Source organism: Hakea prostrata, chromosome 5 (genome assembly GCF_041222555.1).
Source record: "Hakea prostrata isolate BN-2017 chromosome 5, UWA_Hpros_2, whole genome shotgun sequence".
Taxonomy (NCBI): domain Eukaryota; kingdom Viridiplantae; phylum Streptophyta; class Magnoliopsida; order Proteales; family Proteaceae; genus Hakea; species Hakea prostrata.
This window is the reverse complement of record NC_142604.1, coordinates 7,232,605-7,249,952: the sequence shown is the minus strand read 5'-3', so window position 1 is coordinate 7,249,952 and position 17,348 is coordinate 7,232,605. Positions and strand designations below refer to the sequence as shown.

The 17,348-nt window shown below is 37.2% G+C and overlaps 1 protein-coding gene across 2 annotated transcripts; it reads left to right on the top strand.

The window, feature by feature from the left end:
* The first annotated feature begins 4,206 nt into the window (after nt 1-4,206).
* Nucleotides 4,207-15,371, top strand: LOC149014760 (lysophospholipid acyltransferase LPEAT1-like). Of its 2 annotated transcripts, XM_089155598.1 has the most exons (9): nt 4,207-4,870; nt 5,731-5,850; nt 6,645-6,682; nt 8,180-8,244; nt 8,343-8,411; nt 9,770-9,903; nt 11,205-11,345; nt 12,739-12,802; nt 13,263-15,371. In XM_089155598.1, the coding sequence occupies exons 1-9, from the start codon at nt 4,343-4,345 to the stop codon at nt 13,280-13,282; spliced, it is 1,179 nt and encodes a 392-aa protein (XP_089011724.1). In that variant the 5' UTR covers nt 4,207-4,342; the 3' UTR covers nt 13,283-15,371. The 2 variants fall into 2 exon arrangements, with proteins under 2 accessions (XP_089011724.1, XP_089011723.1); XM_089155597.1 differs by lacking the exon at nt 13,263-15,371 and having other exon boundaries at nt 12,739-13,240.
* The last annotated feature ends 1,977 nt before the right edge of the window (nt 15,372-17,348 follow it).

Genomic DNA, 17,348 nt, shown 5'->3' with positions numbered 1-17,348 from the left:
ATAAATTCAATTTCCAATGTGTTACATTTTCACTTATTTTTAATATAAAATTATTATTAGGTTATCGTTATTTTTTTTTTTTTTTTATTTACAGCTGAGGTTCGTTTCTTTTGGGCAATTTACAAGCATCTTGCTTATATCTTAGGTGTATAATTCAAGCTCTACAAATATTCAAACTCTTCATCTCATACCATGAGGCTTATCTAAATTCATAATCAACAATAATGTTCACGATTATGCAGCTTTAGATTTATTTTCAAGAAGTTTGGTCAAACTATGCGAAGTTACAAGGCCTTATTCCGACACTGCACATAATCATTGGCCCTTTTATCTTGTGCCTTTTGTCACTTGAGCTGTCTCAAAAGTTAAGCCATATAACCTTTGGTGATATCCCTTGGTTTGTTCTTATAGAGTCTCAGGTCTTTTATCCTCTGGGATGTACAACAGGTATCCCAAGATCTTGTTTTAATCTAAGAAGTGCTGTTTAACAATTCATGTCATCGAACAGTCGAAATTTCGCCGAACAAGAATTTCAACAATATATCCCAAAAGATTAAGCACATAATAGTGTCAGCCTTTTGTTCTTCATCAATCATCTGCTTCTTCTAGCTAATTTTCCACTTCACTTGACTGAAGTAATTGGAAAACCACCCAACTTGGTTGGTTGCAAGTATGAATTCAAGGCTGAAAATTGACTACAAAAGTCTATAGCTAAGGTATGAAAATGGACCAAAATGTCGTGTTTGTCAACAATGGTTTCCTCTGAGCTAGGGGTTATCAATCAAGTTACGCATCTTAAGGAATATATAGAGCAAATCAACCAAAAAAAAACCCTTGTTTAAGTACTTCAATATCAAAGAAAACATCGAAAATAGTGGAGGAAGCAAGGTTAAACATATAGTGATGATTATTGTTTGCAACTACTACCGCGTCAAGCATTTGGAGTCCAATTGGAACCCACTAATTTTGATTTCATCTAGAAGTTGAGTAGTTCAATCAACTGCACTATGTAACTGATTAGCTTCCCAAATTCCCTTAAATAGTCAATAACTTAATACAGCTAATACATTATTGGAGCTTATCACCACTATGCTAAAAAAAAAAAACCGAAAAAACAAAGGTTGGAATTGAATCAAGGTCTGAAATTTCAGCAATATTTGGCTGTTTAATTGTGTCAACTTCCCTGCGATGTATGATTGTTTAACTGTTTAACCGATGATATAGGGTTCTTTCATTTCGGGCCAAATTTCTGTCAATCTCCTTTGATACGGTTAATTCAATCCTTCCCAATGCGCTATAGTCACTGTTTTCATCTCGTCCCTTCCCACAACTCAAACAAGCCAAACCCAACAACAACAACCCTTTGTTCTCACTTGGTGGAAATCCACTGACCAATACTACTAGATGATGAGTTCCAAGAAACCCGCTTCTTCGTCTATACATCTAGGTAAACAACTCCTCGACAAAAACTACTCTTTGGGCAAATCCCTCATCAGCAAACAACTAGTCCATATTGCACCTAGAGGTGAATAGAGGAATGCCATTAACGTTGATGCTAGGTTGAAAAGTTCGGCGAAATTTTGGGATTATATGGCCAAAAAATCTACATCGGCAATATCTCGCAAACTTCGATTTCACCCATGGTTTTGGTTTGCCAATCACCGAGACGGCCTAAATTCAAAGAATTTTGGCGATGTGTTGCACACTGAATTTAATACATTTTTGGCCTTACTACCTTTGTATGAAAGGTTGTCACTATTGCACCAAAAGCACATTTACGTTACATAGCAGTTTGGGTCACTTCCTCGTCAAAGTGCTTCCTCAATGTTGTTTCATCACACATATCATGTAGGGCCCAAATCTAAATACAAGGGATCTCACTTTTGAAATATTTTATTAATATTTAAACATGGACCTAACACAATATGTATAATGAAAAATCGTTATCCAACCCCGATGGATTAACATCCTTTACAATTTCCACCCCCTGTAACTCCTTGCAATTCCTACATAGGATTGTGACATTTAACCGTTAATTATTCAACAGTCACAATTAAAACTTGACTAAATTTATCTCAATTTTGTTTCTCCTCTTTTTTTTTTTAATGCTTAATTTTTGAATATATATATATATATATACATATAGGATATGAGGTTCATCCGGGCTAGCTTGCGCGCATTACATCCTCCAGGGCCTTTTTATATATATATTGGATATGAGGTTCATCTGGGCTAGCTTGCGCGTATTACATCTTCCAGGGAGCTTTTTAAATAATTAGTGCTGCCAAATGGATTTTTTTTTTTTTTAAATGAGATTCATCCGGGCCAGCTTGTGCGCACCACAATTACATCCTCAAGGCGTTTTTTATATAGTTAATATAGGCCAGGGCTTCGCCCCGGTCCCGAGGGGATTCGAACTCTGACCTCCTACGTGGAAGCGTTGGGCCTGCCAAGCCACCCTTTGCCTCCTTAGGTGCCGCCAAATGGATTTTTATTTCCCCCGACCTAGTGAGATTGGCTTAGATTTAGCCACGTCATCAACATTTAAATTAATGGTTAGGATTCAAACATGGGGGGATTTATGTGTAAATACTAAATTTTCTTTCTACATTTTAAAGAATTAACTTTTATTAATTTACAAAACTAAGCCTCTCCTTCACCCGATACCCAAAAACCCTCTTTCTCTCATTTTCTTCTCCCACCATTATCACAAAGCTGTGAGCTACGAAGCATGGAAATGGTGGTGCTTGAGTACTTTTCACACTACTCGAATATAAGTTTTGTCACTCTTTTTCTTCTTGGTTGAAACAGGAAAAAAGAAGAAGGCAGTAACAGAAACACCTACCCTTTCTTTACTTGTTCAAGTTTTGGTCTACTAGGTTTTTAATGGCGAAGGCGAAACAGAAGTCGAAGGATTCTTCGCGACCAACAAGACTAAGTGGAGAAAAAGATGATGAAGATCCTCACGAAAATCATGTTTTTTTGAAGAGATTGGCTTCCGATCTGGATCGAGTCTCCTTTGCTTGATCCTCACCCCTCTTTCTCTCCTCATATTGATTTCTCTTTCTTCCTCTGTTACCGATCCCTTCAATCATTCTCCTCCGTCAATCCTCCACAGTCGTCTCCGACTACATCCCCAAGTCTGAGAGAATCGTCTCCAATTTCATCCCTTAATCCAAGAGAATACTCTCCAATTTCGTCCCTTGGTTTGGGAGTTCGTCTTGGTCAACCAGGTTAATGGCGAGAGGAAGAAGAGGAATTGAGACCGAACGAAAACTAACGTGGGTAGGTGGAACTAGAAGGTGTACTAGAATCGTGCCAAACAGCGTCCGTGAGAACTGAGAAGACAAAATGAGAGATAAAGGTTTTTGGGTATCGGGTGAAGGAAGGACTTAGTTTTGTAAATTAATAAAAGTTAATTATTTAAAATGTAAAAAGAAAAACTAATATTTACACATAAATTCCCCATGTTTGACTCTAACCATTAATTTAAATGTTGATGACGTGGCTAAATCTAAATAAAAATCCCGCCAAATGGGACCCAAGACCTCCCCTATGACCTCCCCTATGGAGATTGGGCCTTTAACCATTTTACTAATCGATTATTGACAATTTTTGAAATATATTATATTCAGTCCTTAAATGGGTTATAACCATTGGATAATTAATCGCCACGTGTCATACTTCTATATAAAAATTATATGAAATTGCAGATGTGAGAATCGTAGAGGATAAAAATCCAACCCTGACTTGGAGATGATCTGGACTCTGTCGTATAGAGTGTTTACTATTTGGTAATGGTGTCAATGTGTTGGGTTGGATTAAGTCTTCTCTAAACTCAAACTCATACCCAAACCCAAACCTGAACCCGATAGTAGGGTCAGAAAACCGAACCTATCAAGACCAAAATATACCGAGCTGGCAGATACCGAGCTGGCCGAACCGGTTAGGGTTCAGTCAATTATCAACCGTTTGGTCCGTTTGGGTCTCAGTCATCTTCGAAGGTAACGGTCTTGTTGCGTCAAGAAAAAGGATTCTATTTAACGATAGCTAAAGCCTCTCAGCATCATCACAAATAAAAAGGTTCGGATCCAACGTTGGATATCATCTGAAGAGAACAATTTTTCCAAGTCTTCTCACATTCGGAAGTCGACTTCATAAGTATCGACGCCCGGAAGAAAAGACTTTGGAGTTTGAACCGTCAGCGTCAGCGTCAGCCTTTCTTGAACTATCTCATCCGTGTCTCTTTCGGTCTTCGGAGCTGGCGAAGCTTCTCTTCGTCTATAAAAGCGATGGCGTTCAGGTTTACGAATTGAGATTTTGAGTATTCAAGAATCAGAAAATGGAGAAGCAACGGAAAGATGCTGTCTCCATGAACGATCGTGAAGTGAATGAACCAGACGAGCCTTGCGGCGGTGATTTGGGGAAGGACCAGCGGCCGTTGCTGAATTCGGATTCCAAATTGAACTCTTTCTCCTCTCCTCATTCTACTGAGAATCTGCAGGAACTCGAGAAGAAATACGCTGCGTACGTGAGAAGAGATGTTTACGGAACGATGGGAAGAGGAGAACTGCCTCTGTCAGAAAAAATTAAGCTGGGAGTCGCACTTTTCACACTCTTTCCGATTCGTTTGGTTGTTGGGATGAGTATACTCATAGTCTACTCCTTGATTTGTCATATATGTACGCTTTTCACTGTTCCGAATCGAGAAGAAGGACAGGAAAATTACGCTCATCTGAGTGGGTGGAGAAGGGCCGTCATTGTTCGTGCTGGGAAGTTTCTTTCTAGAGCATTGCTCTTCACCTTTGGTTTTTACTGGATTAGTGAATCTTGTCTCAATGCTGATATGGTGGAGAAATTAGCCGGCCAGGTAACAAGTTTTAGATGATTTATGCTCTGAAACTCGTATTGTTCCTCTGGCTTTAGAGGTCCAGTTGTTTACCGAGTTCAAATAAAAATTATCTATAGTTGATTAAGTTTGGTCATAAAACAGCTAATAACTTTCTACCTTTCATAATCTCCACTCACTTGGGTTTTAACAGACACATTGACACTATGGTGACTAGCACATTATTGTTTATTGTGCATGCTGTATATGTTTATTGGTGTGAATTTCCTATTCTACAGGATGATGCTTAGGAAATAAAATGGGGGTGTGATACATCAACCACTAAAGGAAATGGAAGAAGGCAGATAAATTAAGTTATATAAGCTTGGGTTGGGCAAGTGTTGTGAAATAAGGAAGAAAAAGTGTAATATGTGATGAATGAAATTACTTACTAACCCTATGAAGAAAATAGGTTGTAGGTGTACTGTTGGGATCTGGAACTTTCTTCTCGGCAAAAATATAAGAATATCAGGAGGGCTATATGAAGCGAGGCCAAGTGAATTCAAAATTCATCAGTTTTAAAAGGAATGTCTGACATATCATTGCGAGTGAGTGATGCAGATAAATCACCTAAAGAGTGTTTTTATTAGGAATGAACTTTGGGTTAGATTTTGGGGCTTTGATCTCATTTGTTTTTTTTGTAATGGCCTAAATTATGTGTAGATTTGTAATGGCCTAAACAAGGGAGAAAAAAGATTTTTAATTATTTTTGGTGAATCTATGTGTTTCGTTTAGTTTTCAGTCATGGTTTGCTTTCTAACTTCACATTGGCATTGACATTTTTTGCTGATAAGAATTTCTCTGTCTCTTCTCTAACCACCATTTTTTCCCTAATTGGTCAGGATGACTGCAATGAACAGTCTGAAGAACCTAAAAGACCTGGGGCAATCATTTCAAACCATGTATCTCATTTGGATATTTTGTATCATATGTCTTCTTCCTTTCCAAGCTTTGTTGCCAAGGTAGGTTCAGAAGAGTCTACTTTGATCTTTCCGTTTTCTTTTTCCTTTTTAAATCTTTTGGCATAGCTGTCAACCAGTCGAGCTTCAATGTCATAAATTTGAATTCTATTCGACTCAGTCAAAACTCTTTGCCAGATATGGATCTGAATGGGGATCTGCTGGAGTATCAACAACTAGATTGAAGTGAACTTTGGGGCTAAACATTCTATTCTAGTCTGATACTTTATTGAAGAGGCACAAAATAGTTTTTCTTTTCTTCTTTTTTGATAACTGATGGCCCTTCAACCATTTTCGGAATCTTGTTGTGCGAACTTCATTGAGAAGGGCAATTAGGAAATAGAACAGATACTAAAATCTGTGATATTATACTGTTTTTTGGGCTAAATTTACACACTTACATATTATACTTATGCTTATACAAAGGTCCAATTTACCTATATCAACAGTCTTTTGTATTTTTGTAGAATATTTTTCTGTAAAACAAATGTTTTCTAGATGGAATTTATTCTTATGCTCCCTATGGACATGGTTATTACTTGTATTCTTTCAAGTAAGTCCATTGACATCCTTATAGTGGAGATACTTCCAATATTTTACTGAAAGCTAATGGAGCCCATGTATCAAGTCCGTGCTTCACTTGAGCAGACCAGATTAGGAACCTGGTTTGACCATATGATAGCCTGTTTTGGTTATATAAGAATTAATATTCTGCTCAATTTACATAATTTTTGTCATTGGTACTGACATGTTTCTGTTCTATTTTTGTATTCTTATCTTGGATTCGATTGCCAAAGAGATCAGTGGCTAGACTTCCTTTTATTGGTCTTATGAGGTTTGTTGCAGCACTTGTTTCCTGTTTTTTTTTTATTTTGTCGACTATTACTGTGACATGATCTTAGTTTCTTAATTTGAGGGTGGGCCTTGGGGCAAGGGTGAAGTTGCTCCATTGTGACCAAGTGGTCAGTTTTGAGTTTGGAAAGAGCCTCTCTGTGAAAGCAAGGGTAAGGCTGCATATATTATGACCCTCCTGTACCCTGAAGTGGAGGGAGCCTTGTGCACTGGGTCGACACATTTGGTCTTAATTTTTTTCTTCTTATGAGTCTCTATTGCATATTAATGTATGTTGTATTTTCCTTTACTCCTGACACAACCTCCTAATTAACATCCCATTTTTATGTGCAAGTTACATTTCTTTATATACAGGAACGTTTATTTTATGTTCTGTGAAGACTCAAAATCATCACATGCTTCTTCACTATCATTCACTAGCAGTTGAAGCAATTGAATTATCTAATAAGACATGGGATGATGGGATGAAGCACGTTTCATTATTTCTTGAGTTAGCACTCAGTAGTCTACACACTCCTTTTTTCTTTTTTAATATCAGCAACAAAAAAATATTCTGTACCCGGAAAGCATGTGTACAATTGGAATAAGATCAGAAACTCCAGAAACCTATGCAAGAGTTAGGTATGGTATCCCAGCAGGGAATTAGTACCTGAGAAAATTCTTTGCATGAGGTGCCAAATGCAGATAAATGGGCTGAAATTTTGGTTGGGGGACCGAGAGGAAACAATGGGTTAGTTTTAGAAGTCCCAGGTATTGACAAGTTTTGACAATATTTTGGAAATTTCAGTAGTTTCAATCAATATTTAGGAAATTTTGGAAGTTTCGACCAATAACTGCCTAGTTTTGTTTCAATTTTAACCAATTTCAATGTACCCAATATTCAGCACTTTTGGTAAGTTTCAACAAGTTTCAGTAGTTTTGATGATTTTGGCCAGTTTTGACCAGCTCATCATATGTTGAGTTTTACCCTTGAAGCCTAGTTTCGACATGGGCTGGAACCATTTGTGCCATATCTTGGTTTCTGGCTGGTAGGAAACCAGCCTCCAAACTGAGACCTTGATCCTTGCTGTTGGGGAAGTCTATGGGTGAATTTGGGAGGCAAACCAATGGATGGAAGTGCTGGAATTTAAGTTTCAACTTTCAAGTCCTATATTTGGGAGACTTAGATTCATAATAAGGGGGGGAAGTTTTTACAGTTTGTGTGGAGGGACGGATGGGCTCTTTAGATGTATCCTCTCATGTGTTAATTTATTGGATTTGCAATTTTTGCTTTCCTATTTCCAATATGTTGAGACATTATGGCTTTATGAACTTCCCTGGGATCTGTAAATTGTTTGAAGAATGTCTTGTACCATTTATTTTGACTTGAGGCTTTGGTCCAACATCATTCATCTTAAGTGACATAGACTTCTAGTTTTATCACTTGATGTTCAGTACTTATTACTGTAGCCTGATAGATTCTATTACTTTTGTTCAACAGCAAATGCCTTGGTTGTGTCTATGTCCAGCGGGAAGCAAAATCATCTGACTTTAAGGGTGTTTCAGGTCCACTAATCTTAAAAAATTACATTTTTTTTTCATGGAGAATAATTTATTGGGCAATTATGTGCAGTTCTCAGATTATTAAGTCTCTGTACTTGCAGGTGTTGTGAATGAAAGAGTTAAGGAAGCCCATCAGAACGAAAATGCTCCAATGATGTTGCTTTTTCCAGGTTGGGTAAATTTGAATCAATTGCATGCAGTCCTCATGATTCCTTAATGCATTTTATCATGCTACATGCATGTAAGGTTACTGATGAAACCGACCAAGCTTTTTACCAACTAAATGGGTTGTCTATCAGCAACATAAATTTCCATTAGTTTCTAAAAGAAACAGAACATGTTTTCTTATTATTTTGAATTTTTAAAAATTGATTTTTTTACTTCATATTTTTGGATATAAAATTTATTATTATTTACTGACTGAAAATAAATTCCAATATCGTGATGCCATAGATCAGCCAACGGTGATAATGCATATATAATTGACCCCCATCAGCCCAAACTGCATCCTTTGCTGGAATGGTCTGGGAGATGTGGATCACCTTTTTTTCGCCTGCCCCTTCTCTAGCTCACTTTGAAGAAAATCCTTGTCCTCCATCTGGCTTGTCCAGGCACCCTTGTGGATTTGCTTGGGATTGGCTGTGGATCTTGCAATCCATCCCTAGCTGCTCTATTTGTCACGTTGTTGGTAAGATGGTCATTGGTGCTACCATTCATTACCTTTGGTGGAAGCAAAACCTTAGGAGATGAACTTCCAACTTAGATCCTTGGACACAATTTTGGTAAGCCATCTACTTTGATGTCTATTCTAAGCTCCAGTTGACCCCACACCCCAAGGAACAGACTTATTTTTGTTACTTGGGGCCTTCCAACAAAGGGTGACCTCCACCCCTCACCCCTTCTTGATTTGTACAATCTTTCTTTTCCCTTCAAGGTTTTTTGTAATGATAGTCTATTCGTTTAAAAAAAAAAACCACTAGGGTTTCTTCAAAGAGAGGAAACAAAAGCAGAGGAACCTACAACTTTCAGATCAAAACCATGTAACTTCAATACTAAGTTGAATCTGAAGGTTGCAATAGAACAAGAGAAGAGAAGAGAAGATCGGAGTACAGGGTTTGTAAAGAAGAAGAGATGGTGATAGATTTGCGGGGAAGTACTAGTCTACTCTCCCCAGTGTTTGCTTACTTTGCTAGACCTGCCCGTCATGATAATGTAAGGCAGCTAACAGAGGTAGAAAGGTAAGAATGTAAAAGAACCATACAACACAATACATCCTAATACCCAAGTACCCATATTATATGAATTCTTCAACATTTTTCAGGGAAGATGTACTTCCATTTTTTCAGTATGCTTAGTTAAGTTTCAAGACACCTTCCATACATATAAGTTTCCTTAAACAGAAAGTTGATGATTCTCTTTGGAAACTTCTCTACCTCGCAAAAATGAATGGAGTTTTTTTAGGTGGTGGGGGCGGTAGTTTATTCTCTTTGGAAATTTCCCTCCTCATTTTGCCTTTTATTTGTTGCAGAGGGCACAACTACAAATGGAGACTTCCTCCTTCAATTCAAGACAGGTGCATTCTTGTCAAAATCCCCTGTGCTCCCAGTGATCCTTAGATATCCTTACAAGAGATGCAGTCCAGCCTGGGATTCCATATCTGGGGTGTGTAGCTGTTAAGCTAAGTGTAGTTGCATAAATTTAACATTTTCTTTTCTTTCTGGTGAATGTATCTAATCAATTAGTTTCATTGCTGGCATCTGCAAATGATTTTCTGCTTTTACATATATGTATTTCTATATTTTCTTTAGTTGTCATCAAAGGCAACTATTGTGATGAGATACTCAGTTTAAAAGGAGTGATATACTCCTAGTCCTATTGCAATGAACTGTTCAGATTAAAATGCAGGCATCTGATTTTCACCATTGAATTATGGTCAGATAAAGCCAAGCTGTTCATACTTCATACAAGATGAGACCCAAGATAGACCCAGATGGACAAAAGACCTGAACAATTCATTTTCCATTATTATTGTCTATTTTGGATGGTCTGCAATGTATTAAAATTTGTATTTTTGCTGGTGCTCAGACCATGGTTCTAAGAATTGGAAATAGATCTCCGATACTGGTCAAATTGGAATGGAATTGGCTGGATCTGATCCCTGCTTTGAAAATTTGGACTTTTCCCCATGGTGCAGGTTGATTCCATTGATTCTGGCCCATTCTGGTGGAGGCCTATGTGGACCAATTCTGCTTCCTTGAATATTGGCTGAGACCTATAATATGAATTTCTTCATGCTAGGAAAATTAATGTGCCATGTCAGTTTTGAAGTGAAGCTGTAGTATGAAAACTTGCCTATTAGATCTTGGTAATATACCTTTTTTTTTTTTGGCTGGCCAAGACAATATTGCATGATTCATATGTCAGTCATATTCCTGTATATTTTACCAAGATGAACGACTTCTACTCTTATTTTATGCTTCAAACCCAAATCTGGCTTTGATTTCAACAGCAAAAATATGCCAACTCTGTGAGTTCTCAGTCCAACTTGGTTTTTTAGGCCATTGGGTTGGCCTCTAGATTGAGTTCTCGAAGTATGAGTAAGACTACCACGAAGGTGAAATCAGCGTTCACTGGCTGTCCCAAGTTATAAATTGGTGAAGCTACTCTGTGTTTTTGTCAAACAAGATCAGCTTGGGGAGCCTTGACACTTGGCAGAGAAAAGACCCTTCCAGAACTGGATTATCAAAATCATACCAGGCTGTCCCCCACCCAACAAATTGTGTGGATTGACCACTCTCTCTCTCTCTCTCTCTCTCTCTCTCTCTCATATATATCATATATGTATAACTGGCTTGATTGTTTAGGAGGGTTGCTACAATTTTTTTTTGGTATTACTATGTGTGCCTTTATTAAATGAATTGAATTTGAGTTATATACCAAGATTCTTTGATGTTCACTTGCAGTTACGCCATTTGATTTTGCTTCTCTGTCAATTTGTGAATCACATTGAGGTGACAAAGTTACCGGTTTACTACCCCTCAAAGCAAGAAAAGGAGGATCCAATACTTTATGCTAATAATGTCCGAAAGTTAATGGCTTGTGAGGTATATGAATCTTTCTCAACTATTAGTTGGATGCAGGTCTCAGTTCCTTTATCATTTCTTTTATTGGTTTCAACTTAAATCTGAAATTTATATAATTCTTTGATATTGTCAGTGATGCGAGATAACTACAATTACATTCCCTTGTGCATGAAAATAAAGACAACTATCATCTTAGCTGATGCATTTGTTAGTGATAAATAGGAGTCCTACTACGTTTTTCTTTGATATAATTGTATAAAAAGAGTTGATAGATATTTGTAGCCATGGGTGAGTCTTACTTTTGGTTTATATCTTGCAAACCCATGGTTGTAGCTATATGTCGCGAGCTAAACAGATAGGCATATCTCTCATTGACCGTACAAGGCATTGTTGGATCCATTGCCTACCTTGGATTGAATTCATTACTTGTCTTGCAGTCATTGGGAATCTTGCTTCCCATGGTGAGGCAACTTACTGAATTTGTTACAATCCCAGATCTCTAACCAGCCAAGCACTTGAGAACAAAGATGAAGAAATTGAGAGAGAAGAAGAGGGTACAGCAAGCTAAAGAAAGGGGCTGCAAAAGGAGTTATTTTAGTCCTAATCATAGGGTTTATTTATTATTTGTATGAACTATGAAGTAGGTAAAATCCCAGATCTGCCCATAACTAACCAACAGCAGAATTACAAGACAAATAAAAGAATTAAATCCTAGACACTAAACATGAAAGGAGGACAAAATTACCACCATAACCAGTCGCCTATAGCTAGAAGTCTAGCTATTGCCGCTGGACTTAAACAGAATTAATCTGTTAATGCCTTTCTTTCCTTGATCAACCTAGGAAATTGAGATTGCGATTTCCCTATATAAATTCAAAATGTGGCAATGTTGTGGGATATATGACTCTATATGACATTGAATACCTCAGGGGTTCCTTGCTGTCTGGCCCTTACATTTCACACCTTTGAATTGATCTATGTGGTGGGGTATAGCTTTGTGCCTTCTTATATATTTCCAGTTTCCACTAAGTGAAAATTTGGTGTCATGGTGTCATCAACCTAATTCCAAAATTTGGGCCACCTATGTATTGATCAGGACTATTCAAATCTAAACACCTCCTGAAGGAGAATGGCTTAAGCTGAAGTTCTGTGAATAGATAGATGTTTGGAAATGAAGGTTCCTATCAAATAGTTGGGGTTGTTTTAGGAGTCTAATTTGTTCACTTCCAACTACTCCAGAGGTGTTTTACCTATGGAGATACTTTAATTCAGTAAGCGCTCTGTCAGTGATATGTGAAGGGGAGCAATATCTGGTGTTAGTGGAGTAGACCACAATTTATTGTTTAGAATGCTATCTTGATTGTCCAATCTGATTTATTTACACTGTTTTTCCTTTTGTTCCCGTTGACTGCAGGGTAGTTTAACAATGTCAGATATTGGATTGGCTGAGAAGCGAATCTACCATGCTGCGCTCAATGGTAATAGTAGCCAACCTAGCGTTTTACATCAAAAAGAGGATTGAAAAAAATATTCATGGCCTCGCAATCATTCCTAGCCACAGCTGGGTTCCTTGGTTGGTTTTAGAGTATTTTCCCATGGTTGCACAGCAAGGGTGGTTTTCTCCACAGTACACACCCATTTAGAAAAGCATCAGTGTTACATAACTTTGTTGTAATTTTTGAATTTCACGAGTAAAATCCTTTCTGAGAGTTTGAATTTGGCTTCTCGTTCTTCATTTATGAAGTGGTTTAATGTTTTCCTCATGTCTATGAAATTACTCCCCAATGCTTAATCTGGGTTTGTTCCACCATTATAAATGTGGGAAGTAGTACTTAGTCCTTGGGGTGTTTCTCCACCATAGATTGTTAAATGCCCTACGACCATGTGAGAGAAAATCTGCGTTTGTTAAACTGAAACATCTCTTTGGTCTTGCTGCAGGTTTCTTTTGCCAAAGCTAATTCGGATTCCAGATCTGTAAATTCTGTATGTTACAGGAAAGAAACGAAGAATATTAAATTTTTTCTCACTGAGCTATTATTGTAGTCGTACACCTGTGAAACTGTAGATGCTTAGAACCTTGGAGAAATGTTTTTAGAGCTTTAAGGTCTTTCTAGCATCTGGTTGTACCTACATTTCAGTAACTGATGATTTCCATTGTCCTGTCCATTCCATCACCACCTCATCTATGACCTTGCTGCACGAGCTTCTTTAGAATGTTTATAAAAAGTTCCATAGTGTGAGCAGGCATTGCCATTGCTGTGAGTATTGGTTGCCATATAAGCAGCAAGTGTGGAGTTGTGAGGTTTGTCATGTTATGGAAGCTGTGGGCTCCATAATCTTTTCTTCTGTTTTTGTTTTTGTTACATTATTATATTCTCTGGGAGCTGGCAGAGATTTTGCTGTATGTATTCTTTTAGTGTTATTCTCCTATAGAGCCACGTATCAGAGTGAATATATGAGATGTTTAGTACTGTTAACAAAGTGGAAGTTCAATGATCTAAGGAATTTTCTCCTCTTTCTGGGTTGATGATTAGCTTCTGGGCTGTGGCTTAACATTTCTACAGTTGGGTTAAAGTGGTTGAAGTGCTTCATAAGACTACTTTTAGTTGTCCACAAAGATTTACCTATAAAGCTAAGATTTCAGATATAGATATGATGGGATTACCCCAAAAAAATCTGGGTTGGCCAGAAGTCGTTCAGAATCATCTAAACCCAGAAAACAAAAAGCCAAAGCTTAGAAGTATGTTAGGGTTTCGTTGTGTGATTAAACCCAAAGGCGAAATTAGTGAGGTTCTTTTGGATTTCTGATCTGACCTGAATACTTGCTAAACCTAATTTTCAATGCTAATGGCAGATCATATCCAGGGCATATACGCAATGCTTTATGGCTTTTAAGGCTTTAGTTATGAGGTAAGCAAAGCATGCACTGTCAGTACTTATTCTCTTTATCATCACTTTGTCTTGTGCTGTCATCATTGTTCAGTTAATGGATTTTGGCATATTGTTGAAGACTTAAGACTTAAAATTTGCGCATGCGGCTATGGGTTTGAGAGTCCAACACTTCTCTCTCTCTCTCTTCCCTTTTTGGGTGAGAGGTTGCATACATGGTTGTGTACTAAGCCACCAATATTTTCAGTCACTCAAGAATATCTGATCCTTCAGCACTTATCTAGTTCTTTGACTATTAATATTGGTTTCATTTTGGGTAATATGATTTTTTTTTTGGTAAAATTTTGGGTGATATGATGATGTCATTGAATTTGTGTCATTATTTAATCTTACCTTCAGTTCAATCAAAACTCACTTGTCTATATCAATATGATGGAATCCTGACTTCGAATATTCTAGCCTAATCTTAAACTTAATCGCGATCCTATAGAGTCAAGCTGTGTTAGGTCAAACACTCAACCTTGATCGTAGTTCCGTTCTTAAACTTTACTCAAATAATATATGGACGTACAAGTCCATATTGTTGTCTTACATTTATCAAACCTATCTTTTCGAATAGTAAGGTTAGACCAGGTCAAAAACCCTAATCCTGATCTTAACCTCAGTTTAAGATCACCTTGAGCCGACACGTGTTGAAAGTCGGAATTTTTAACCCAATCTTGTTTAGGTTAAGGGCTAATCTGAATAGGTTCATACCATCTATACCCTAATCTTGGAGGAGGAAGGACTGCAAACAAGTTATGACAAAGATAGTAAAATTAGGTATCCATTTGCTAGATGACATATGTCCAGTGGACATTTATGCCAACAAAAAGACTCATCTTTAAAGGTAGTGATGAAGAAGAAGAATAAAAAGAGGAAGAGCAGAACTGGGTCATGTGACTTTGTTCTTGCACCCTGGGAAAATAAGCTAAAGAGACAGCTTGGAGTAAGAGAAAAAAGATTCAAGGCTTTTGTGTGAATAAACCATCCCAGATTGGCTCCCACCACTTGTTAGATGTCATTTGGTCATTTTCCTGTCTCAATTAAGCCTTCTCCTTCCACTCATAACAACCTTTTTTTAATCCTTTCTCAGAAATGATCTGACTTTCTCTCTCTCTCTCTTTACAAGGTCCCCTTCCAAGAAACAATCAAAAACAATTGCCTTTACTTTTGTCATTCTTATAATATAGAGATTATGGAAGTGGACTTGGCTTTAGTTAGGGGACCAGGCTTCAAAATCCAATACTAGAAACGTCATCAAGAAAAAAACTATCTTTTATTCATTTGGACGTTACAGCTACCCAATCTCTCTTGTCTATTTTGAGCTTTCAAATCCCATTTTTTAGGCTGATGGGATTTTTGGGGATGGAGGGATTAGGTGAAAGTGAGTAGTGATTAGTGATTAGTGATCACTCCCTCTTCAAATCCCCCAAGCCGCCCATGGTTTACATATGAAATTAGCTATATTGTATAAGATAATTTGCTTTATAGTGAAATATATAGGTTATTTAGTCTATGCTATTGCTTTGTTGGAGTTGATGCTTATCACATCCCACCGACAAATTAAGTCACAAATCAAGACCTAATTGTAGAGTGCGGATTGTTTCTCCCGACGTCTGTGCTTTCCCGACGGTTGTTGACCACAAATTACAGAGGGGTCTACAGTGTTAGGGTGATGGAGTTTATTCACATAATTTGTGGTTGTAACTCCGTCAGGAGGGCACAGAGTGTTCCTTGTCAAAAGAGATGATCCACATTCCTAATTGCATGCTCTGTGTCATGCACGAGTTCTTTAAATTATATGTAAGAGTTACCTAATAGAGGCGTAGTCAAGGTGCGAGTAAATTGACCAGACTGAATCTCAATTCCAAAGATAAGAATCAAAGTACAAGTTAATGTAACTGAGTAATTCCTTCTCATAGTTTATCTCTTCATCAAAATTATGTTACACTATTAACTTGATGTTGAAGATGGCAATATAAGTGCAGGTCGTTTTCTCCATCTATTTATTCAATTAAAAACTAGAATTCCTCGTTGGATAGTTAAAAAATAGATAACATGCGGAAGAAACAAGGAAATGTATTTGAGTGTGACAAGAGAAATAATTTGAAAAGAACAACGTTAAAGAGCACCAACAAAACTAGTCCATTTCGTTCTCATGGCAGAAACACTGAGAAGCACTGAGGTCTCCATCCTATGCTTGCCCTTTCCTATTTGGGTTTTAGACTTTTAGGATTAGAAAGCTTGATTTTTAGTGCCTAATTTTTTTCTCCAAGGTGATGAAGACTTACTTTAGGAAGACTTAAACTTTTATTTTTATCAAAGAAACAGAAGATGCAATGCACACAGAGAGGGAATCAACTGACCTAATGAATTCAAAAGGAAAAGAAAATTAGAAAAATAGAAAGTGGGCTAATGTTAAAAAAAGCATCAATTATTAAAGTTGAATTAATCACCATTGAAAAAGAAAGCTTAGGTGTAAAATAAGTGAATGACAAAAGCTTAAATTGATAAATTATCTTAAAAACCCATCATCATGAAGAGGTTAGGAAAAGACCTGAATACATAAGTTGTTTGCCAGAATGGCAGAAGCTTAAGAAGAAGTTGGAAGATTGGGAAACAAGAGCTGTAGGTGTCGGGATAAACATGACAACCCCTAATTAAATCCTTAATTATAATTAAATCCCTTAATCAGATTCTAATCAATGTGAGGTGGGAAATTTCTTCTATAAAGTAAAGCTTAAGGCATGTGAATATGACACCTATGTGTATCTAATTCAAATCTTCTTTCTGGAAGTCATTACTGTTTCCAATATTAAACTATTGCAGCACAACAAGCTTATGGGTTCACATTATTATTACTTTTTTTTTAATGGAATCTCTGCTCTCATCTCATCCTTATCCCTTGTAACCACCTTCCCTGTTTCTTACTCCACAAATTAATCAAAACCCTAAAATGGTGTCCAAAGTTTTTAACTTATTTAATCAAGAACACTCTTGAAATAGGAAGTAACCCTTCTTGGGTAACTGGGTTTTTCCCTTATCTAGTGAACTGATTCTCTTTTGATGAAAGATGTAGACGTTTGAAGAAGC